Here is a 24,146-nt window from a genome sequence, read left to right as displayed (position 1 = left end):
GGTTCCCTTGGCTCCCAGCAAACGGCTTAAAGTTGCACACAGTGCCAAGAATAGAAAGGTTATTGGACAGAGGAGTCCTGCAGTAACAGACTGAAAAACACTCCTTTGTGTGAATCTTTAAAGTGAACTGAAGCCAAACCAAAACATACTTAATTAAAACTCTGAACCAACTCAAATTAAAACTTTACAGAGAGACCCTCATTAACAATAAAAAGTTGTTTCTGAAGAAACTTTGATTACTCAGTAACATTGCTATGCCTTTGCCAACACGCACTCCATTCTTCTTTAATTTCTTTGGATGGCTAATTTAAAATAACTCGAGACAACATGGATTTTACATTGAGTATACAAACAAACACATTAAAGAGCCCTATAACTGCTGACACACAAATTTGACAGATTCAGCCAGGCACTTCTATTACATGTCCGTGCTCTGGCTCTGATCCGGAGTGACTCCCCGCCCCTGCAGCCCCGCAGGGCCGGCCAACACACCTGGTAGCCGGCTAGCAGCTTGCTCCTCCAGTGCGCCTGGGGCATGTCATGGATGGACAGGCGCAGGTTGTGGTAGCTGTCTTTGAAAAGCAGGACGTGAGGCTCGTCAATCAGTCGGCCCCCAAGCTGCCGCTCCATCTGCATCACCTCCTGATGAAAGAGCAGGGAGAGAGGAAACACATTTACCATCACAGTCACAGAGGTAAGTGAAAATGTGCAAAACAATCCATAACTGTGTAAGTTTCCTGTTTACACTTTTTAAGGTGCATCATCACTCACACAAAATGGTACAGTTTGGAACAAGAATTTGTCTACACACACACACAGGGAGAAATACAAAGAAACACGAAAGGAGACAGATAATGGCAAAACACACACACACACACACACACACAAACACTTGCTGCTACACAAAGCTTTCATGTCTGTGGTGCATGTCGTATGTGTTTGTTGTGCCATACCACCATTTTACCAACATTGTAACTGCATCTTTTAACTTTTTTTTTTTTATCAAAATCTCAATCGTGAATGTATTTTATTTGTCTATGGCTCTGCATGTTCGCATGTGTCAGATACTGGTTATAATCAGTGTTGCTTGGCTTTGTTTTGTTGCTTTGTGTTGCTTGCATGGCTACATGTACTGAATAGTGGACACTTGTTTGTGTTACTGTACTAATATTTTATGGCTTGCATGGTGCACTGTCTTGAGAAAGCTTATTAGTTTGCTCTTGCTGTCTTTATGGCGTCTTCTTGTCTTCCGTTTGTACATTTTAATTATCACCTTATTGGTATCAAGACATTTCGCCAAAGGACTACAGTTAAAAATTAGCCAGCTGGCTTATACTGGTCTGGCACATTTACAGAAATGTTGATTAGTGTGTGTTGTCCTTATAAATAAAGAAATTAAATAAAATGATACACAGCATGAGCATGAGGCAGGGGTACAGTACATCTTTGTGTCCCTGCATGCGGCTGTAGCGGGCTGGACCGACTTGTCCCCACAGAGCTTTAATGTCACTACAAGGTTGATCCCCTGCCTCAGTGTGTGCGCGCCCAGCTTCCAGCAACTGCATTAGCATGCAAATACTGCAGCCCTCCCGGCCTACTAGCTACCTGGGCTGTGATGAAGTAAGTGAACGAGCCATTAGTCAACTGCTCATTGTTCTCGCATGGTGAATCTCCTTAATTTCATTTTTGTTTTTGTGCCAGGAGAGATTTGTAAATGCATGCTTAATATTTTAATCTCTGTGGGACTTGCTCAGTGGACCATTTGTTGCCATCCAAATGACCATCTGGAATGGGATGATAATATCCGCCGAATTTTCCTCTGATCTATCAATTTATTTTGAGCTGAATGCTTTGTGCTGAACAAGTCTTTAAGGATCCAATACTTTGGACGGTGTTCACATGTGCTACCTCCGATCAGAAGAGCATATTACAACAGAGGAAAACAGACCTCTGAAATGAGTCGTGTGAGAAGACCTCAGAAATAAGATATGTTCTTTAATCTGTCTGAGGAGGGAAACAAGATGGCAGCAGAGGGAAAAACAGGCAGCCAGAATGCGCCTCATAGTCTAGGAGACACATCTCAAAGACAAAGGCTCCGAGAGGGAGACGTGTGTATAGATAGAAGCCATATGTTGAGCGCTGCATGCCAGCATGGTTGCCCATGGTTTGATTTCAGCAAAGACATCTAATTAAGGGGGAGAATGGCAGTAATTTCTATCTGCACAACACCGATTCAATTTTCTGCCCTCTTTACCAGGAATGTTCTAGACTGATTCCAATTATAATGGAAAGAAAGCTGTTAATTATCTATTTGGAATCTCGACCTGCTTTTGTTATTTGATGTGCTTCACTGAATGAGCACTTTTGCGCTTCGGCCCAAGAATTGCATTTCCATGTTTGCTCAGCGTATTGCTAATTTCCATGTTTGCTTAATGCTTAGCTTCTTGTTAACATGAATATTATGCCCCCTGTGATTATCCATCTTGATTCCTGCATTTACAGTGGTTTATTCCTTTCACCCAAATGCCACAGCTATGATCTGACTGTATGTAGCCGACTGGAACATTCTCCTCACTGTGCTGCCATACCAGAGCCTTGTGATGTTACCCAGCCCACTTACTCAGAGTGGGAAGGTCAGACAATGGCTCTGAATCAAAGCGTCAAGGTCTAATGAGTTAATAACAGGGGGCAGTGCATTCTCCACAGAATTAAAAGCCCTCTGCTATTATGTCTTTTACGCAGACAAAAGGCACATTGTGAGGGCTTCCATAGAGGTTCATTTAATACAGTTCTTAAGCACAGTAATTTGTTGGGGGCGATTAGCATTGCAAATTGGGGCTGGTGGACTTTGATCGGGTCTTTGACCTATAGCAGCAGATTTAGGCCTGCTAGCAAGAGTAAGCGTGCAGAATGCCAATTATCTTATTATCAACATATTGCTACTAGAATGAATACTAACTCACCATTCTAGCAGTCCATCAGGTTCAGGGCTGACACGGCAGGATTACAATCAAACAGGGTCTAGGGCATGGCGCGCCTGCTAGCTGACAGGGACACTGAGCTTACTGAGGGAAAATACACAGCATCTAGTGTGGACATGTCCTTGCTTTGAAATGACACTGTCTCGCTTGTGTATTGTTTATGCGTGCCTGAGTGGCTGTGAGTGTGTGTATTAGAGTGTGTTTGTGTGCACGGTTTCAGCATATGTTCTGGACTGAAAGAATAATGGCCCTCTTTACGCCCCATTATCCTGTTAACAAATGACAGTGTGAGCGAGCTAATAGATGAGAAGCTAAATGTTACCACATTTACTCTGGGTTGGAAAACAATGCAATGTTTTGAATTAGTTTATCAAATCACATATTAATCATCAACTCTGAGCTAAATTGTGTTTCCAGTCAGTGCAGATCAGAAGAGCAGTTTCTCCACAAACACTCTGACCCTATACAACCGTGGACACATTAAGATGCATGAGATGGCCGAGAAGTTCAAGTACTGCAGGAGAAAAACCCCTTTTGTTCTGACGGAATTCGAGATAGCCTGCGGTGTGTGTGAAGACTGTGAATTTAGAGTCAGCTAGAGCCAAGACCACCCCCTGACATTCAATGAGGCTGGCTAAAGAGAGTGAGATAGAGCAGGGAGGAGTGAAAAGAGTCAGAGCGAGAGGGAAGAGAGACAGAGGCAGCTTAACATTTGTGTCTCCAGGTCACTCGAGTGGCCAGCTTTAGCAGGAAAGATAACAGGATTATTGCAATCATGGCCACAGTTTTTCTATGACTTCAACCCCCTTCCCACCCTCACTCATCTCCTCACCCATCCCCTCATCCTCTCGGCTCGGACCAGAGCTGGGACTGTGATGGACTGGGGCTGGGCTCCACTGGGAAACAAGAGACACACATACAGCTAATCTCTTCGGGCTGGTGCTGACAGAAAGAGGTTAGTGGCTGCACCAAGCGCTCTCTTGCAACAAAAACAGCCAGCCATCGGATGCAGGAAAGAAACAGTCTAAACAAATCAAAGTATTAGCAGAGGCGCATATATATATATATATATATAATAAGAACTGGACTGGTTCAAAGCTGCAGATTAAAATAGGCTACTTTCCTCACAGCAAGGTCAAGCTACTAGATGTGGTCTTTTATTATTCTGGATTGGTGTGTAATAAACCGATTAACTTAACTAGCTGTGATGGGGATGATAACTAACGTTTGATCAGTTAATTAGTCAAACTCCATGTCATTTGAAACATAGCGAGATACACAGCCTTTAATATCCTCATAAACTCGTCCTCACCCCTCCACACTTAGCAATGTTGTGTCCTCATGTGTTTAAAAATGGGCGATTGTAGCGACGATCCATTTTCAGAGCTGCTCTTTTCAGGCAAATGCATTTGTTTATAGAGAGTAGCCTGGCTATGTGGGCTCCATAAATCTGTGTATTTGTCAGCAGGACGTGACAGGCTTTTCCTCTCTGACTGAGAGTCTATCAGTCTGAGCTCCAGTGGCCGTGCCCGCTACAGTCAACTCTGATTAATAACTACAAATAGAAGGGACTTGTCTGCTCTGTTATAAATGGTGACTGTGTTTGCTAGGGAAAAGATGCACATTCTGCCTGATAAATCACAGAGCAGGACGGAAGAAAAACACTACGCAGAAACGCAGAAATATAATATGGAAACAATTTCTCTGCTGGGCTCAATGATAAAGCTGACTGTCTTTGTTTCATTTAATGGCAGCAATTACTGGCCTATGCTCTTCTGTTTTTCTCCCCTAGAATGTCTTGCCAGTAACTATTCTGATGGAGGGATCAGAAAAAACTGTTTGTATTAGTCTCCGTACATGCTGGTTTTCTCTCCTCCGATACATAAAAGTGAAACATTTCTGCTCAAATGTAGCTTGCTGCTCAGGAGTTTAGGAGGAAAACGTCATAGTGGAGGGAGCACATAAACTGTTTATGAGCCCTTTTATACCCAAATAAGAATAATTGCTTGAGGTCAAGCACTGTATAAAATACTCCAGGAGCCACTGTTTAACCAGTTGGACTGCAATTAAACACCAATTTAACACTAGAACATACTTTTTTACAGTCAAGCTGAATGTACTGGCCTCATTACATGAATATTGATGAAAGCGTAAATTCTGTAGTCTGAAACATAATACTGGGAGTACAAAGAGTTAACTAAAACTTTCTCACCATTTGGGAAATTTTATGGCTGTTAAAAGTCACTTAAACTCACTACAATGATGATAAAAGAGTCATCCATGCTGTGAGACTACACTTAGGCACAGTCGTGCTTTGAGCTAATTGCTAACACCAGCATGCTAACACGCTCGCAATGACAACACCAACATGTTGATGTTAAACAGCTATAATGTTTACTATGTTAATCATCTTGGTTTGTCGTGTTAGCAAGCTAGCATTTGCTTATCAGCACTAAACACAAAGTAGGCCTACAGCTGAGGCTGTTGGGAATGTCATTTGTTTGTATGGCATGAGAGGAGACGTCAGAAGGATTTATCCTCTGGGACATGAATGTATGGCAATCCATCTAATAGTTGTTGAGATATTTCTGAACAAAATTGGTGGATTAACATTGCCATCCATAGAGCCATAACATGTAAAAAAAAAAACAACTGAGTTTGTGTTTCTACCTCCGTAAAAAATAAATCTGACAGAAAGTGGGTGGTTTATAAATCATTCTACGTGTTTTTTTTTGTTGTTTTTTTTCAATGGCACAACACTGGCCCTACAAAACACAGACATGTGGGTGTAAAGGAAGAACATTTGGTTATCAATAAACCCCGGTATATTTTGTTATTGTTCCACTATTCAAACGTGGTAAACATACTGAGGATTTTTTTACTTCACTCCAAAAGCTGACAGATTCTAAATATCGTAGCTAAATATAAAAATAAAAAAAACTAGTTGGACCATATTCAGATCCTAAAAAGACACCTTGGGCGGCACCCTTCCAGTTTAATTAGATGACGGTGTAAGGTCTATCTCTGTACTGGGTCGGAGGCTTGGTTCACTGCAGGTGTTTCAATCAGTTGTTGGATGGCAGAACATCAGTGAAGCTCTCCCACAGGTCTTGCTGGGAACAACCGAGTGCACAGTGAGGGCGCTACCAAACGCCGATCATGACTCCTCTGTTGCGCGCCAGCCTTGGCCCATCAAGAGTGGGACACACATTAAATATTAACTTAATTGGTCCCAGCAGAGCCCTGCTAACATACGGCAAGCATCAGACAGAAATGTCACTGTTTCCCCAGAGCCCCCGCACACTTAGGATCAAAGACAATAACATTGGTTCTAATCTGCTGTAATTGGGAGATAAGAGATTGCATGGTACAGCGTGCATACTGTAAGTGCAGCGTGCACGTGTTTGTGGGTGTGCGTACGTGTCACTCTCGCTGATGGAAGCTTGTCAGATGAGACTGACAGCCAGCCAGGGGACTTGGAGAAAAAAACTCAGTATTTGGTTTCTACAGTTCTTCCTGCCACTGAACAGCCAACAGAAAAGGCAGAGAAATGTTTTTTTCACCTCCCATCAAAAGTACAGCCTGTTTAATGCATGGAAAGTCGACTTCTTGTCTGAAAAACGGGGCTGTCATAAAATTCACATGTGCTGAAGGTGTACTGTACATCAACTGAAGGATAAAAAATGCTGCTGTGCCACTCCACCATACCACCTACTGCTGCTCCACCACTGTTGCATACTACAATTAACTCTAATGGTAGCCATAGTGAAAAGTCTGATCATAAATGGTGCATTTTAAAAGATAGTTCATAGTGATTAGGCTGAACCTCTCCAGGGAAGTTTAATCTCCACTCAAAGTGGTTAATGTACTTGCTAAATGAACGGCTCCCTCCATAATAGCACCAAGAGCAGTGTGAAGTCGAGATTACTAAACAGTGTGGGCCACATTCTAAATCACTCGCTAAAAACTACAAAACCCTGGAGACGCCGTGGCTTACCACAGGACCAGGTTGTGAAAGACGGAGAGTCAATGCACTCACGGGTGTCGAGGGAGCCTCAGAGTATGGCAGCACAAGTGCTTGAGTCAACAAGCTCAGATGTCCTTTTCCTGGCTAAGAGATCAGGAGAATAGCAGAACAAGAGCTAGCCAGAAGGAGAGACACTCACACAGAGAGAGAGAGAGAGAGAGAGAGAGAGAGAGAGAGAGAGAGAGAGAGAGAGAGAGAGAGAGAGAGAGAGAGAGAGTTTTGTGCACCAGCAGCCTTCCTGCATCCAACACAGGACGTGCAAGGTCATTTCAACAGTCACACTGCAGCAAAACACCACTGGGTCATCCGATGATCTGAATATATAAAGACAACCTCCCTCATTACAACTGCTTTGATAGTGAGTAAACAAAAAGGATTGATAAATCTGCAAACAAATCACTTCCTCTGCAGAGCTTCATCAGCTGTACAATACCTCCTGTATGCTACATTTGACATTTATTTCTACATATTATCTTCTATTCTCTGTGTTCTAAGAACACAGTTGAATGTCAGCAATTTCCCTGAGCGCGCCTGCTATCATGCAATAGCTGTCAGAAACAGAGAAAGATAGCAGCAGGGGCAGAATTGAGCCACAAAAAGACAGATGTAAGCTAGGAGGTTTTAGTAATTCCCACCCCACAGCTAGAGCCTGTGCACAGTTCCCATCTAATCTTCAGCTCCCTGAATGTGTGAGTGCTAATTTCAGCTCGAGCCCCGACTCCCTCCCATTGTTTATGTCCCATAGCCATCTATAGATTGTGCCGGTGGTGAACCTCAGCACAAGGAGGTCAGCCATTACAGCTGGCAAAAGTGGACTTGAGTGCGAAGTGGCTCTCGTGGCTGTGGGTGGTGTCAGACGGAGAGGAACAGCTTGGTGAGAGAAAGAGAGGTGCGGAGAGAGAAAGAGCGAGAGCACAGGAGTTGCTGGGAAAAGATTGGGGCAGGCTCTCCTTTTAATTTACTAATTAACCATGCAAATGAAATCTTAACAGGCTACTCAGAGGCAGTCCTCGGGGGAAGGAGGAAGGCATTAGTGCTTGATTATACTCTGTCCATGTGGAGAGCAAAAAAAGAGAAGCGAAATATGCTGTTGAACAAAGTGATGGGAAACTTCTTGGCCCACGGCAGCCAAGCGGAACCACTGACAGCATGAAAAGACATAAAACATCTTTGTAGCCATGCACACAAAAACACACTCAGAGTTTGCACTGTATACCGTGATTAATCTGGACATGCATTGTTTCAATAGACTCAGGGGGCGGGAATGTCAGCGCCACAAATCACACACCCTGGAATATTGTTCAATTTACCATGGCAATGCCTAACTCCTACATGCCTGCACTGCTTTCTACTAACCTTCCAATGTGACAGACAATGCTATTACACATAATAGTCTACCTATCACTCAGAAACCGCTCAATCGCCTGCAATCTCAGGCTGAGAAACTGCCAGCCAAACAGAATAACAGGCAGCGCTACATTTGTCACAATTTACCTTGAAGACGTCTTGTGTGTCGTCCATGCAGTAGACCCTGATGTTGTACTCCAGCGTGGAGCAGTACACATCGGAGAAGAGCACCAGCCTCAGGCGCTTGGCAGCGCCCATGTGCAGGGACTCTCCCACCAGGGCGAGGGTGCCCAGCTGCTCCGAGAAAAGCCGGCACGTCTCGGCCTCGAGCTGGCAGTAATAGGGCTCCGACACCAGCTCTTCCCCCATCAGCAGGACGTCCTGGTGGAGGCGAGGGAGAGAAAAAAAAAAAAAAACAAGGCGTGGGTGGAAGGTCAAGCACCCAATTTATGTAGGAGGGAAGGGTAACGTGTTTGCCTGGGTACCTGATGTGTATGTGTGAGTGTGTGTTTGTAAAGGGGTTGTTAGGAAAGTAGTTTGGCGCAGAAGCAAGGGCCCAAACTCTGTCCCTCCTGCAGTGTGACAAAGTGGCATTTAGGCCGAAGGTCTTTAAGGTCATGTTACATAAATGTCTGGGTAACAGTTTAGATCAGAAAAAAAGGATACTTTGTTCTTGCTTCAATGCTGACATGAAGACAAATTTCCTCATAAAAAGACACACATCCTACAGAATACCATCAATTTACTTAATAATGCATGAATGAGGTACTCAATTGACATGAAAGGAGACTCGAATAGATTCCTGGCAAGAATGGATGGGGCTGGAGAAAGAAAAAACTGCAGGTGCAGTAAATATCGGGATTTCCAGAATTTCCTTCCGCCTTTGAGATTTGTCAAGAAAAGTGAAAACAACTTGGTAATTTATCTGCAAAACAACACTGTTGCCGGATGGTGAAAAGTGAAAAGAAAAACAGGCAGTACACAGAAATAATTGGTACTTTTATTTGCCAAGTAGAAAACAATGAAGAGATTTAAACATGTCAGAAAAGCAACATCTTGCATTTTTCTTGCTTTGTTACCGAGCTAAAGTGCTGTATCACAACTGCATCTTGACTAAAGATGACAGCCTTGCAAAAATATCCCATCACAGTACAGGATAGTTTTATGAGATGATTCCACTGCTCTCTGGGCTAATTTGATGGGGACAAATTGGACCCAAGGTGACAACATTTTCTCTAAAATCCCATCATGCCAGTGACTGACTCTTCTCATTACCAAATCAAGCTAAAGAGAGCATTCTGCCTGCCAAATGCCCAGCAAGCCCCTCTAGGATCGATTCAACCAGACACCATCTACATCAATAGAATTAGTATTGACACAATTAATTTGCTATGCAACCACAATGGAGTGTCACTTTTTCATCATCTTAATATTTCTTCGAAGTGGAGCAGAGAGCGAGGTGGCTCGATTACACCACTGAGCACTCACTCTACGAGCAATTAATTTCTACTCCTCCTGCTTCTGCGTGTCCATTTCCCCCATCTCTTTATGTCTTTCTCTTCTTTCCAGGGCCTTATTTCCAATCTCCCACTCTTCATTCCCCTATATCTACATTACCTGCTTTTCCCTCTTTACCTCTTTATTTCATTTTTCTTCTCTTCACACTCTCTGTGGTTGCTTCCCCTCTCATTCTCTCATCCACCTGGCACTTTTTTCTTTTGGTGGACACGCAGTCAGGCCGCTGGGCTATATTTGGTCCGGCCGATGATTAAAAGTGCTGGTCTAACCTCTGCCTCAGACAGGCCAATCCATCCCACAGACACCCCACTGCCACCACACACAGGGAGGCTGAATAATTTATGCACAATATCGAACATGAAAGAAGACTTACTAACACTCCAAAGCCCACCAGCACCCCTTTCCAATCTGGATTGTGAAGATGTGTATACTGCCTCAAACAGCATTTGTTTGCGTGCGTGCGTGCGTGCGTGCGTGTAATGTGTGTGTGTGTATGTGGACACCAAATGTTCTTCCCAAGTCTATCCTATTGGAGTCTGGCAGTTCTGGTCACTTTCAAATTTCATGGATACAAAAATGGGGAGGGAACTCAGTAATTGGAAGCAGCGGTCAAAAGTAGTCAAGGAGCACTGAGGAGAATACTACATGTTGCCTAGCAACTCTTGAGCTAGAGAGAGCCGGATCTTCCAGGCTTTTGTTCCAGCCCAATGTGAAAACACCTGATGGTCAATATAATTGAAACACCAGAGTGGATGAGTTCTGGGCCAGAACTACATCCGCTATACAGCAATGAGTGCTTTCCAGTGCCAGTTTCAAGTCACTGCTGACCAAGTTTGTACTTTTTCAAGGAAAGCTCTCAAGTGAGTTCAGTACGACTTAACAAATTCACTGGGTGGCAACTTTGTCTTTCTATGGAGGATTTGTGCTGGAGTTATAGTGCTGTCTCACCTCCCAAGTGCCCTCATAATTCTGCTTCTTGAGGCGGACGGCCCAGTTATCGAGGCATGCGTCAGAGCAGTGGTCCATGCTGAGGATAACTGGCCGGCTCAGGACCACCCCTGGAGGGCCACAACTCACTATGGGGCTGAGCACGGTCTGGCAGCCGGCCAGGGGTAACCTACACCAGGGAGAGAAGGGAGAGAGAGAGAGGGGAAGGACTCCAAATAAAGTGCTTTTACTCATTGAGTTATTAGTGAGAACATACTGGTCTATTGTAAGCAGGATATGATACTGTTACCTCAGCAAATGATCTAGCAGCTGTAACAGAAAATAATGAAAGCCTGCTGGACTCGTTGAATAGCTGGACCTACTGTAGTTGTGATGAGTGAGTCATAACATAACAATATCACAGCATGCTACAACGACTGTGCCTTCTGAGAGTGAATGCAGCAAGGCAGATAGACAGGCTTTTCCAAACAATTCATCTAACTTAAATAGTGCACACCCTGGTAAAAGGATGCGTTATTTATTTACATCCCTCCTCCACAGTACTGGCACAGACTCTTAAGCCTTTCCTAATGGAACAGTAGAGCATCAAAACAAACAGCCTAGTGGCATCCAGGGAAGACTGCCAGTTAGGCAGTGTTAAAGAGACCCACCTTAAATCTTCCTTCCTCTGAACAGTGAGATAAATCTCATAGATCTTTCCTCTGGGGATGGCCTCAGGAGGAATGAGCAGACTGATTCCTAATGGAAATACAACAAAGGGAGAGAGAGAGAGAAAGAGAGAGAGAGAGAGAGAGGGGGGATAAGGAAGAGGGGGACAGGCTCATTTGTTCTGACTGAACAACGCTTTTGTCATCTCACAAAAGGAAGCCAGCCCACTCAACAAAACTGTACGGCTGCAAAAAACAAAAAACAAATCTATTGTGAAGGTCAGAGGCAGCCTCTGTCAGGTACAGTAGATGCAAATCTCGGCACCGGCAGCCGAGGCGGCACGCGTCCCCACGGTCAACAATTAGCTGAGACAAAAGCACACACAGCTTCGCAGTTTAAATGTCCTCCGTCTGCCACCGCGTAGATAATTGAGACCATGGAAAGGACTACTCTAGGAAAATTACACTTCCCCAGGAGAGTGTGGCAAAGCACCTTGGAGAGAAGAGAGAGCTATTGAGGTAGTTTGAATGTTGTGGCATTAGTGTTGTGATTCTCATGCCAAAATCATCTGCTTAGAATCCTATTTAAAATGTGGTACAAACAGTGACTATGCGACACAATCTCAACAGTCTCAGGATTGTAAACTGGGTCTGTTTACCATAAAAACGTCAGTTTGAATAAGGTGAAGGTGCCTGATATAGGTGCAGCATATCTCCTCTGAGTGGATGCAAGTGCTGATTTTTGTGTTTTCTGTGTCCCAATGAGAAGATGGGTGCCAATGCGTGGTATAGTCAACACGGCTTTAAGTTAATCCATGCAGAAAATATCAGTAAGAGAGCGGAAGAGAGACAGCAGATGAGAGAGAGAGAGCGAGAGAGAGAGAGAGAGAGAGAGAGAGAGAGAGAGAGAGAAAGAGAGAGAGAGAGAGAGCGAGAGAGTGTGATGGCAAGGAAAAACACGAGAAGAAAGACCTTTTCTCCCACAAGACACTGGCTTACTGGCACTGTCATCGGCTAATCTGGACAGCCTACAATGAGCCGAGTGAAAACACGGTCTTCCAGTATAATAATATAAGCTCTGTACTCAGCTAATGTGAAGAGGGAAAGCAAAATAGGGACTAATGATGGTGGGCTTTTTATATCTTTTATCAGAGTAATCTTTAATGGACCATCTCTTTTCCTCTGTCCATGCACATAGCCCACAGCTGACACTTGTGGACATCAGCTACAAATTCAACCAGCTATGTCATAAGCGAGGGCCTAATTGGAATAATTTGTTCAAGGTTTTATTCCGGGAATCTTGCGTTTGTTGCGTTTTGTGCACACTATTTTAGAGTCATCTGATCACTGCACTAAACATTTTAACTATTCATGCTGTTCAGTGTGGATGTAGGTTATTGCATTTTATATACTGTAAAGGCCTTGCTTTTTGTATGATTTCTTTCTATTAGTCACTTTTTTAGATACATAACTCAAATTCAAAACAATTTTATTATTCCCACTAGGGGCAATTAGTTACGAGCAGAGAACCTTTTTCACACAACCCACCTTAATCACCAAGCTAAACAAGCCCTTATTGCATAGTTGGTGTCTCATATTGTTCGTTATAACAGTTTTAAAGTAATTTGCATCACAGAGGAAAATACTGACTGTTTGTATGTATGAAGTGCTGAAGTGCTATCCCACTACAAACCTATTAGGAAAGCCACATGCACGAGATTTGAAGGCTGAATGGTCTGGGTCGGTTTCAACAAGACAGTGAGACGTTTATGGGACTCAGCTGTTACTGATAAAACCTTGTGTTAATGTCCAGTCAGAGGCATTGTGTCATTAATGCAGGTGTAACAAAGTTTGTGTAAATATAATGTAAAAAGCAATGACAATGTATGAAATGTGCACTACAAATAAAAACGGACTTGTTCCCAACATATTTCTACATTTAGTAGCAGATGTTACATTGTTTAGATGGAACATTTGTTGTTTGTTTAAAGTATAACAGCAAACACAACATCCTACAGAGCAGTGTTTCTCAAATGGGGGTATGTGTACCCCAAAGGGTACTTTGGAGGACTGCAGGGGGTATGTGAGCTTTTTTCTAAGTTTTTGTAGCTGTTTTTGAAGTTTGTCACTTTAAGTTTTTGTCACTATTTTCAACCTGTTCTTGCCTTCCTTCCTTTTTTCTACTGTCTTTTTTGCTTTTTTCAAAAAACAATTACGCCTTTTTCAAGGTTTTTGTCACTTTTTTCGAAGTTTGTCTTCCTTCTTTCTACTGTTTTGACAAAGTTTTTGTCGCTGTTTTCTAAGTTTTTGATACTATTTGATACTATTATTCTTGCCTTAGAGGATTACTGAAATCTCCCTGTCCTCACACAACACAGACTACATTGCTGTGTTCACTGAAACAATACCTGAGTGAAAACTACTCTTTGGTATCAGATTTGGTTGCCTTGATTGCCTTCTCATCTTAAGAGTTTTCATAAAATCACATTTACAAATTACATATGGAAGCAGCACACTGGTCCGGACCTAGAAACAAAAACACACATTGTTGCCTTTTAGTTCTGATCCGTTTCCTGTTCACACCAACTGATTACAAATGAACCAAGAGCTGTAAACTTAAAGACTTATGGACTGGCAGGTAACTCATCGATTGGACCGTTTTGGGGACGGTCATCCAGCATCATTAGCGCTACATGGACTGACACCAATTGATGCTGCACTTTACTGCACCTTATGTGTTTTTTTCTTCTCTAGTGTCACAAAGAGCTCTCAAAAAAGAAATGATGAGCATTATTAGTTGAAATTGCAACTACCTCATATATCCTAAAATGAAACAGGACCAAAAAGAGTCTTGTCTCAATAGTAGATATGTGATTTTAGCATCATTTCAAGACCATTTGGTAACCATCATACAACATGTAGGCACATTATCATGTGAGTGTGGGGATTTTTCCTGTTATTTCAGAGAGTGAAAAGGAGTTCAAACAGAGGTGTGCTGGGTATTTTAGCAGTTCCTCATTAAAAATAAGGGACCACACAACAATTCCTATGATATTACGGTAGAAAATGCCTCTTTTTGTCCTGTTTCTGTCTGTTTGTCACTACGTATTTGTCTATTTATGATGAGTGCGAGTTGCAGTCTCAACTAATAACGCTCATCATTTATTATTTATTTTAGAGCTCTTTGTGACCCTCCCCCCCAGAGAAGCCGGTCACAGAGAGCTCACATAATACACACCAGGTGCAGTAATGTGCTGTCATTTGATTTCCCCACATCGCTCCATTATAACACAGAATGACATCAGCAAAACTCTTCAATGAATGAGTTACCCGTCAGTCCATACGACTTTATGTTTATAGCTCTTAGCTTGTTTCTAAAAAGCCAGAGAGAAAACAAACTGAACCAAAACTAAAAGGCAACAATGCATCTTTTGCTTTGTCCAATCCAATTGAACCGAACTACATGTGTGAGAAGGACCGTAGAGATCTATGTGACCCTAAATGAAGAACCCACCTGTGTTGGGGATCGTCAGCCTCCCTCCCAGGAAGTTGAAGGTCCCGTAGGAGGTGTTCGCTACATCGCGGGGCAGCGTTTTAAAGTAGCTCTGAGTGGACAGCCTGCTCACAAACTCAGCATGGTCTGAGTTAAGCTTGCCGTTGTGCAGAGTGTGCGAGCCGTTGGGAAGCGGGTCCAGCAGAGGCCCGTTGGTCATTGAAAACTTTCCAGTGGCATCATGGCGTGAGCGTAGGGTGCCTTGGTAACTGGTGGTTGTAGTGGTTAGATCAGGCTGGATAGTGAGCAAATGGGAATTCTCTGTTTGAATAATGAAAAAAGAAAACAGACAAAAGCAAATGTGTGAAACTTCATGAGTGGCAGTCAAGGGGGGGTTGGTACATCACAGAGACAGACCTCACACTCTCTAAAGCTGTCGCAACACACAACGAAAACTGAAACAAACATAGAAAAGACACATGGTGCAGAAAACAGACTCACACGCACACACTCTTGACAACACACAAACACAAGCCAAAGCCAGTCAATTCCCATCCCCTCTCTCTATCTCTGTCTGTCTGTTTAGCAACCACACAATCAATTCCAAACAGAACTCAGATACAGCTTAGCACCCAGAATGTATAAAGGCTTTTTGTTTTTACACAGTGAATCACAGGCACTGCAACCCAGTTCCCCATCTCCATCCTACTCAGACAGTTGTATTTCTATTACTCGCTGGTAAACCTCAGAGGCTCCACACAGGCAGTAAACAGAGTGGGTACATTTCCTGACAATGAGGTGGTGGCGAAACATAATGTGTCACTCACACACACACACACACACACACACACAATCTCGCTTAGACTAAAAACCACTGTAAACACATTCACACCACTTTCACAACCACAAACAAACGCAGGATCAGTGGTACATGTAGATGAGTGCTGCACAGTCACGGTGGGCAGACGGACAGACCGACGGACGCACAGTGGAGGGTAGAACAGAACAAAGAACAGTGTCCTACTGCTGTGGGGGGGAGGCCTGCGTGGCCGCGGTGCCCACACACCTGGCTTGCTGGGCTTGATGCCCATGGGCTGGAAGCCAGTGGTGAGGATGGAGGAGTCTGCTACGTCGGCATCCAGGTCCTCCTTCTTGCGCCGGTAGACCAGAACCACCACGATGAGCAGCAGAGTCAGACACAGAGCCACCGCCACTATGCCCACGTAGAGCGCCACATCCTCGGCCCCGCTCACGGCTGCAAGGGTAGGACACGGAACAACAGAAAAGAAATCATTAAGCACAACTGAAAAACTCCCTTGTGTGTTGAATGACAATACCAACGTGTGCTGCTGGGACATCTTTTAAAATCTTCAGTGCAAAGAGCTCACTTGAGGATCTGGTTAATAGATGACATGAAATCACTTCCACATTCCTTGCTTGCCACCTAATATTGTGCAACTTTGTGTTCCTGTTTGATCCTGAAGCTTGATATCGTCTTAAATTTTGGATATCGTAATATCGTGATATGACATAAGTGTTGTCTTTTCCTGGTTTTAAAGGCTACATGAAAGTAAAGTGATGTCATTTTCTGAACTTACCAGATTGTTCTAGCTGTTCTATTATTTGCCTTTACCCACTTAGTCATTATATCCACATTATTGATGATTATTTATCTAAACTGTCATTGTGTAAATATTTTGTGAAAGCACCAATAGTCAACCCAACAATATCGCCACAATATCGACAAAGATGTATTTGGTGAAAAATATCGTGATATTTGATTTTCTACATATCGCCAGCTCTAGCCTGAAGCTTCAATGTCAACCTGTGGACAATGGAAAAGGAGAAAGAACCAGTTTCTGAAGCAGCATCACCTTTCTTCATTTCTGCACTGTATATATATATATATATATATATATATATATATATATATATATATATATATCTTATGTTCACATGTTTTTTTTGTATCTCCCGTCTTTCTCTCTAAGCACAACACCCCCAAGAGAGACAAAAATAAAGGATTTGCTTATGAAATTCTAGCACCTCTTATTGAATCTCTCTCTCCTCCTCTCAAAAGCATGAGAGACGAGCAGGAGCGCAATTCTCCCAAAAGTACAGTATGAAGATGACAGCTAAGCCCAGACAAACATCAACATGTGCATGCATTTGTGTGTGTGTGTGTGTGTGTGTGTGTGTTTTGCAGGAGAAAGGGATTTGCTACGGCTGTCTCCCTGGGCTGGGGGAATTTGGTGGCGGGGGTGGAGGATGCTCCTGGGGCCTTTGTGGAGGGCCATTGTCCCTGGGAGCCACGTGGGCGTAGGGCTGTCAGCTGAACACAGTCAAGGAGGGGACGCATTGAGCAGCGCAGCTTTGAGGGACAGAGAACAACGGCAAAGGTTAAAGTGCTGCAGGCTGGCGTGCGGTGAGGTGACAACAAAAGGAGGAGGACAGAAGCAGGAGAAGAGCAAATGTACAAGACTGAACAATAGAATTAAATAAGAAAACCAAAAAAAGACTAATAGGGAGACAGCATGTGCCTGACACTTGTGATTTAGATTTCAGCAATAAGTAGCAATAACACGTCCAAAAGGTTTGTGTCAAAATCGACCTGATTAACATTAGATATGACATATTTTGATGAATATCTCCAGACCGCCATGGTGTTTTCTTTTTTTTTTTTTTTTTTTACCACTATGTAATCATACTGCTTGACAGGAACTGCACTCAACATTGGAAGCACCGATTTGACAAGTTTTAATTGGTGTTAGTAAATCTGTGATAGGAGAATGGCACAATTAAATTAGAGTGCTAACAGACAAAGTGAAAAAAAGAAAATGGTCAAAAAGTATTCTTTCTCTCGTGGCTCACTCTCATCTCTATTCATCTCTTTTCATCCGTTTGTCCTTGCCTTCTCCTTTTGCCTTGAAAAATCCATTTCTTTGGACAAAGCCGCCTGACAGGCCCAAGTCTTTAAGAGAAATGCCAGAATCTATTTCATGGGTGATTATCTCAGTACAATCTGATACCTTAAGTAGTAGGATTATATGCAGCCAGGCTCTATGGCTGCCTGCTGTAATGCCAGCGGTCTCTTGACATGCAATCAATTGTGAATGACTGTGATTTGTGTTCTTGACATTTAACACCACATCTGCACAGAACATACTTATGGCATGGAGTCTTAACAGGATACATACACTGCAGTGATGTTTTTTTTAAGATTATTTTTGTTGGCATTTTTACGCCTTTATTTGACAGGATAGCTGAAGAAATGAAAGGGGAGAGAGGGGGGAATGACATGCAGCAAAGGGCCGCAGGTCGGAGTCGAACCCGCGGCCGCTGCGTTGAGGAGTAAACCTCTATATATGGGCGCCTGCTCTACCAACTGAGCTATCCGGGCGCCCATACACTGCAGTGATGTTGCTATGTACTCGTCCTGCAGTAAACTCACTATCCATGCGTCCAAGCACCCTATTTTTTCCATGATAATGCTACATTATGAACAACAAATCTGTGTTTAAAACCTTAAAATAAACAAAAGACACCTCAAAACCGTAAAATAAACTTACCTCCTTGACAACACACATACATACACACACACTATATATATACAGTCCTGCTCATAAGTATTCATACCCATGCTAAAGTTGACTAAAAAAAGGAATAAAAAAAATCATCCTTTCTAAATTGATCTTAATCCCTTAATTAAAAAAATGAGGAAAAATCCGACCTTTAAAGGACACCAATTTGTTTTGTGAATGAATAATGTAGCGTAAATAAATAAATGTTCTTCCTTAAAATACAGGGGCCATAATTATACATACCCCTATGTTAAATTCCCATAGAGGAAGGCAGATTTTTATTTTTAAAGGCCAGTTATTTCATGGATCCAGGATACTATGCATCCTGATAAAGTTCCTTTGGCCTTTGGAATTAAAATAGCTCCACATCATCACATCCTCTTCACCATACCTAGAGATTGGCATGGTTTTATTTCAGTTAGCTTAATAGCTAACTGAGATAAGATCCATATCAATGCAAATCAAACCAGCTCTCTCTTTTTAGTCAACTTGACCATGGGTATGAATACTTATGAGCAGCACTGTGTGTGTGTGTGTGTGTGTGTGTGTGTGTGTGTGTGTGTGTGTGTGTATATATATATATACACACATATATATATATACACACACATATATATATATATATATATATATATATATATATATATATATATATATATATATATATATATATATATATATATATATATATATATATATATATATATACATACATATATATATATACATACATATATATATATACATACATATATATATATATATATATATATACATACATATATATATATATATATATATATACATACATATATATATATATATATATATATATATATATATATATATATATATATATATATATATATATATATATATATATATATATATATATATATACACACACATGAAATAGTAAGAATGCATCTATGTGAAAAGGGGCCTGAAATTATGACTTTCCAAAAAGAAAACTCTTCCTATTGCTCAACTTTGATCTGAGTGAGTGGATAAACTGAGCCACTATCCATTTGACGTTTTAAGGCCATTGAACAATCAAAAACGATTTTTTTTTTCATTGATCAAGGTTGCAAGGAAATAAATTATTGCTCCCTCCTTGCAGTTCCTCCAGCCTTTAGAGTTTAAGGTAGCTTTTTCAACTGATCACTCAGTGGGAAAATGCATCATAAACATTTGTACTCTTCAGACAGACAGGACCATTACAATGTTTTATCAGGATCTACCACAGTTAACAGTTTTCTGCTCCTTGAAAGCAGTTTTTATTTCATCCTTTCTCTTCGCTTTGCAAGAGTCCTTCATTTGTGGTGTGACTGATATTAGTCTTTAATCTAATCTTTTCAGATTAATTTAAATAAAAAGGCTGGTTGATCATCTAGTCATTTGTATGATATTTTATTTATTTTAAAGATCACTTTGCATGATTTTAACTAATGATAATGTAGAAAAACTCAGATTTTAAATTTGGCGTGGTCCACATTAATTTCCGGACAGTTCTGGGAGGATGGTGAAAGTAGTTAGTAAGAGCCCTGGGACTCACTCAAATGACCAGCTGTGGGTCTCAGGGACTCATTGAAATCTACATTGAAAACCTATTAACATCACTAATACACCCTTCCTCCACCACATTCTGTCCATGTATCTGCCAGGGCCTATCTCTCTGCCTCTCTCTCCTCAGGGAAGAATAGAGGTGCTTACCTGTAAGCAGTCAGGCTAAACCTTCCACCTTCCACAATGAGCTCCAAAAAAGGGGGAGAGACTATGGCTGAACCTCTCATTAAAGTTCCCAAATCCAATTGTCTTGGTGAATCAAAGGCCAGGCGAGGCTGTGATATTTGGACTTCTAGTGCTGCAGACTACAGAGAGATGTGCAGTCTGACTAAAGACAAAACAACACCCATCAGCAAGGAAACAGGCCAACTGGGTTCTGCTGATTGGATAAACATCGTCTGAGATTGGCCAGTTGCAGTTTACTTTCTAAGGGCAAACCAAAGGCACCTAGCTAACCTCAGATGCAAAGATCCAGTATCTCTACTCTTCCGTTTCCCCTGCACACACACCATTTTTCACCCAGACAATAAAGTCAGTCAATCAGACAACTCTCTCCCTCTCTTTCCTCCTCCCTCTCTCCCTCTATTCTGTCTGTAATCTCTGGTGGCTTATCGGAGCATCACTGAGTGAAGTTTTATCTGACCCACCAGGTGTCACAGCAAAACGATCCCGATGCTCACTACAACCCTGACCAGCAACTGCTCTCAGCTCCTCCTGGCCTCGCTCATTGATTTTCATGATGCCAGCCAATAATTGAAAGGACATCCATCACACTTTAATTGACATAGCTAATCAGGTTTTTATAATTGGATGGGCTTAACTTTAGTCCCCCTCTAGCGTGCCCTCTCTCTCCCTCCTTTTCCACACACACACTACCAATTTACCTCTCTTCCTCTCTGCCGCCCGACACTCCATCTTTCATTTCCACTTGACGTAATTGCTGGCAAAGAACTTTTGATTCTCTTTGTGTGTGACCTCTCTTCATGATTGACACCCGCCTGCGGATAATCTGTGGATGTGTTGAGCTGTTTTCAGAGTTGACCCCGGGCCAATCTGTGTTTGTTCCCCTCTCCCTGAGCTTTCAGTTCAGCTCCTCAGACTCGCTACAGGGCTGGCTGGTTAGGGATCAGTTTCTGACTTAAAATGGGCCAGTATGGACTTATAATTCATCTCCTCTAAGGCAATGTACCTGGACCCTGTTTAGGTTTGCATTGGCAGTCAGCACAATGTCTACACCTGATAGTCCTCTCTACCTGCTCCTTTCTCTCTCCCGCATTGATAAATAAAAGCTTTGCAGCCTCCTGTGCCTCCTCCCTAGGCATTTATCAAGAGACCCGAGAATATATTTCATCCCATGGCCAATCCTGGTCACTCGCCCGAAGATGAATAACACAGGAGTTCTTAAGGTCAGGGAAATATGGCTACTAAAACTCTCAAAGTGAACGTGACTATTACTATCTCCACAATACAGTCGTCCAATCCCTCAACTGGTCGCGGTGAAATATGGCCCAGAAATTTGTTTCAGCCATTTGTCACACAGTCCGTGACCCCCGCTCTGACAAACAAACCCATGACGAAAACATTGCCTGCTTCGCCGCCAAATTAGCTAACGACAGATTAATAGTTTGATGGTTTTCACACAATCATTTGTGACACCCCCAAAACGGGATGCTGCTGCAAATTAGGTTCATTAACTTCATTACACACATTAAGCCAAATAATTGTTTTAATGTTGTTCTAATTTCCTGTGCCTGAGAATACGAGCAGTATCATTTTTCCGACTATCCTTTTTGTGCCCTCTAACACCTGTCTGCCATTTTGACTTTGGCACGCAGCCAGCGTATTTATTATTTCCCTGCACAGATTTTGCGTAGCTCCATCTTGGGCTTCCCTTGTTTGCTTTATGAAAATGATCCTGCCTGGGTCAGATCTGTTTATTTTTGAGCTGTAACACAAAGCTTGCGCACATTGATTCTCATATATACAATACCCAAAACAATAACCTCATCTAAAGTATGGCGTTCCTGGCTTAATGAGGGAAATTAGAGACGTTTGTGAGGTCCTCCGACAGAGGACGTCTTTTGTGGCAGAGTAACTACGGCTCACTCTGCACTTGTATTGTTCGATTACACTGGAGAAGAAAAGGGTGCCTTTTGTTTCAGGGGGAAGTTTTCCATCTCAGCTAATAGCCTGCAGACATGGTTGAAGTATTGGAGTTGCTGACAAGCCAAAACCATCTTGCTATATTGCTTATTATAATACTTCACACAGCCGTTGTCTATGGAAACACATCTGCTGGGAACAGATTGGGACAGGCATTCTTCAGAGCCCGGTGCTCCGCTCTGCAGTGTCAGTGTAAATACTGACTGTGTGTGTGTGTGTGTGTGTGTGTGTGTGTAACAATGACTGGCATCTTTGTGTATATATCTTGCCTCTCAGGGGGGGAGCTGCTGACCTTTGATGATGGGCTGACTGAGCTCCCTGGTTCACTGCACCAGCCAATATCGGTTGACACACGCACATATGCATGCACACATGGACATTTACTCATACACACTGTGCTAACACAGATACACAATGCAACATACAGTAGCTCTATCGACCCCACCCTGCTCTCCATGCATTGGCCTATCTGATCATGTCAAATAGTGCAAAATACATAATTCAGTGTATTAATTCACTGATCCATGTTAACTGAATCCCCATTAAAACCTAGTGTTTATCATGCAGATCAGCCAAAGAGCACGCTATTTATAACACTTTCTCTATGAGATGCCACCCTGAGACTCATCATTTCTGGATGGGAAGCTGCAATATCTTTCTGTCTTTGATATCTGTAGGTAGCGACAGAGCTCTCCCTTCACGTCCATCTGGTCAGCAGTGGACCCTGTGGTGCCACTTTCCTCTCACCTGCCATGGTTTGTGGTTTCTGATCCTGACTGTACGCACATGCCCTATTAATGCCGCACGGTGAGTAGGAACACAGTACTGTCTGCTTTACACAAAAAAAAAATAAACACACATTGGCTTTGCAGCTATGTAACAGCACAACATAAACACAAATCAAAGCATGCTTGCACGTGTGTTTTCATGGCCGATTTGACCCGTGGCACTTTATCTGGCAGGTTGTGTTTTAATCAGAAGAGAGATGGTTTAATGCTCAGCTCTATTTATAGCTCAGAGAGCATCACAGCACCGACCGAGGTGAAAAGGTTGTATATTATCTTAGCAGCGGGTGTCATACCAGTGTTTATTAGAACGGATCATTTAAAAAGGTCACCCAGGTGGGGCCGAGCCAGTAATGGTCTGCAGACTATTCTACTGCCAGTACAAGTGTCTTATGAAACGGACATCTTTCCTTCCATCTATCACAGGAAGCTGATGCCATAAGGAGGCATAACATGTTTATTTGTTCTAATAAAAAGAAGAGGGGGACACTCTCGCTCCTAATCACAAAGTGGAAAGTGCATTCAAAAACACAAAGCATGAAGAGAAAAGCCTTTCCTTCTCTACCTCTCATCCTCTCTACCTGCCTAAGTTCAGGGGCTAATTGATTCTAATTCTGTACACCTGTTCTGCATGTAATGCTTGTGATCTTCTTGTTGTATTTGATGAAGGTTGCATGACTCCACTCTTCGCATTGCTCAGTTTGTCCATCCTCGATTCCTTTCCTCCCATCCTCTCCTTGCATCTTAGTCCCTCCCACCCGAGATGCAAGCAGAGGAGGCGAGGAAGAAACACAAGGAGTGAGGAGTCGAGGCAACAGGCATTTGACAAAATGAGACATCCGTGCTTCGGAGCGGTCATTTTATAACGGCGCCAATTAAATATGACTTGTGGCACAGCTGTCATGGTTTGTATATTCCAGTTTTGTGTCACACCTCTTTTGTACGTCATGGGTGCCAAAAAGACTTCTACAAAGGATACACCTGTTCATCCACGCTCATAGCTCCTCCGAGCATGCCTCCTCTCTCCTCGAGATTTAAGTACAAAGTAGTTGAGACATCCCCAAAAATGTTGCGCTGAGATCCATTTCTG

General features: G+C 42.6%; 1 protein-coding gene across 4 annotated transcripts in view; it reads right to left on the bottom strand.

Moving 5' to 3' along the window:
- Positions 1 to 24,146, bottom strand: part of unc5a (unc-5 netrin receptor A) — a 132,581-nt gene that overhangs the window by 6,483 nt on the left and 101,952 nt on the right. For 2 of the 4 annotated variants that reach the window (XM_031319568.2, XM_031319571.2), the window contains 6 exons: positions 15,986 to 16,216; positions 14,983 to 15,282; positions 11,472 to 11,559; positions 10,822 to 10,990; positions 8,503 to 8,736; positions 493 to 642 (listed from right to left, as the gene is read on the bottom strand). In XM_031319568.2, the coding sequence (XP_031175428.1) occupies positions 493 to 642; positions 8,503 to 8,736; positions 10,822 to 10,990; positions 11,472 to 11,559; positions 14,983 to 15,282; positions 15,986 to 16,216 (1,172 nt within the window). The remainder of the gene's footprint in view (positions 1 to 492; positions 643 to 8,502; positions 8,737 to 10,821; positions 10,991 to 11,471; positions 11,560 to 14,982; positions 15,283 to 15,985; positions 16,217 to 24,146) is intronic. The other 2 variants (XM_036003799.1, XM_031319572.2) reach the window with 1 other exon arrangement.

The sequence above is a fragment of the Sander lucioperca genome, chromosome 1 (genome assembly GCF_008315115.2).
Source record: "Sander lucioperca isolate FBNREF2018 chromosome 1, SLUC_FBN_1.2, whole genome shotgun sequence".
NCBI lineage: Eukaryota > Metazoa > Chordata > Actinopteri > Perciformes > Percidae > Sander > Sander lucioperca.
This window is presented reverse-complemented; position numbering and strand designations above follow the sequence as displayed.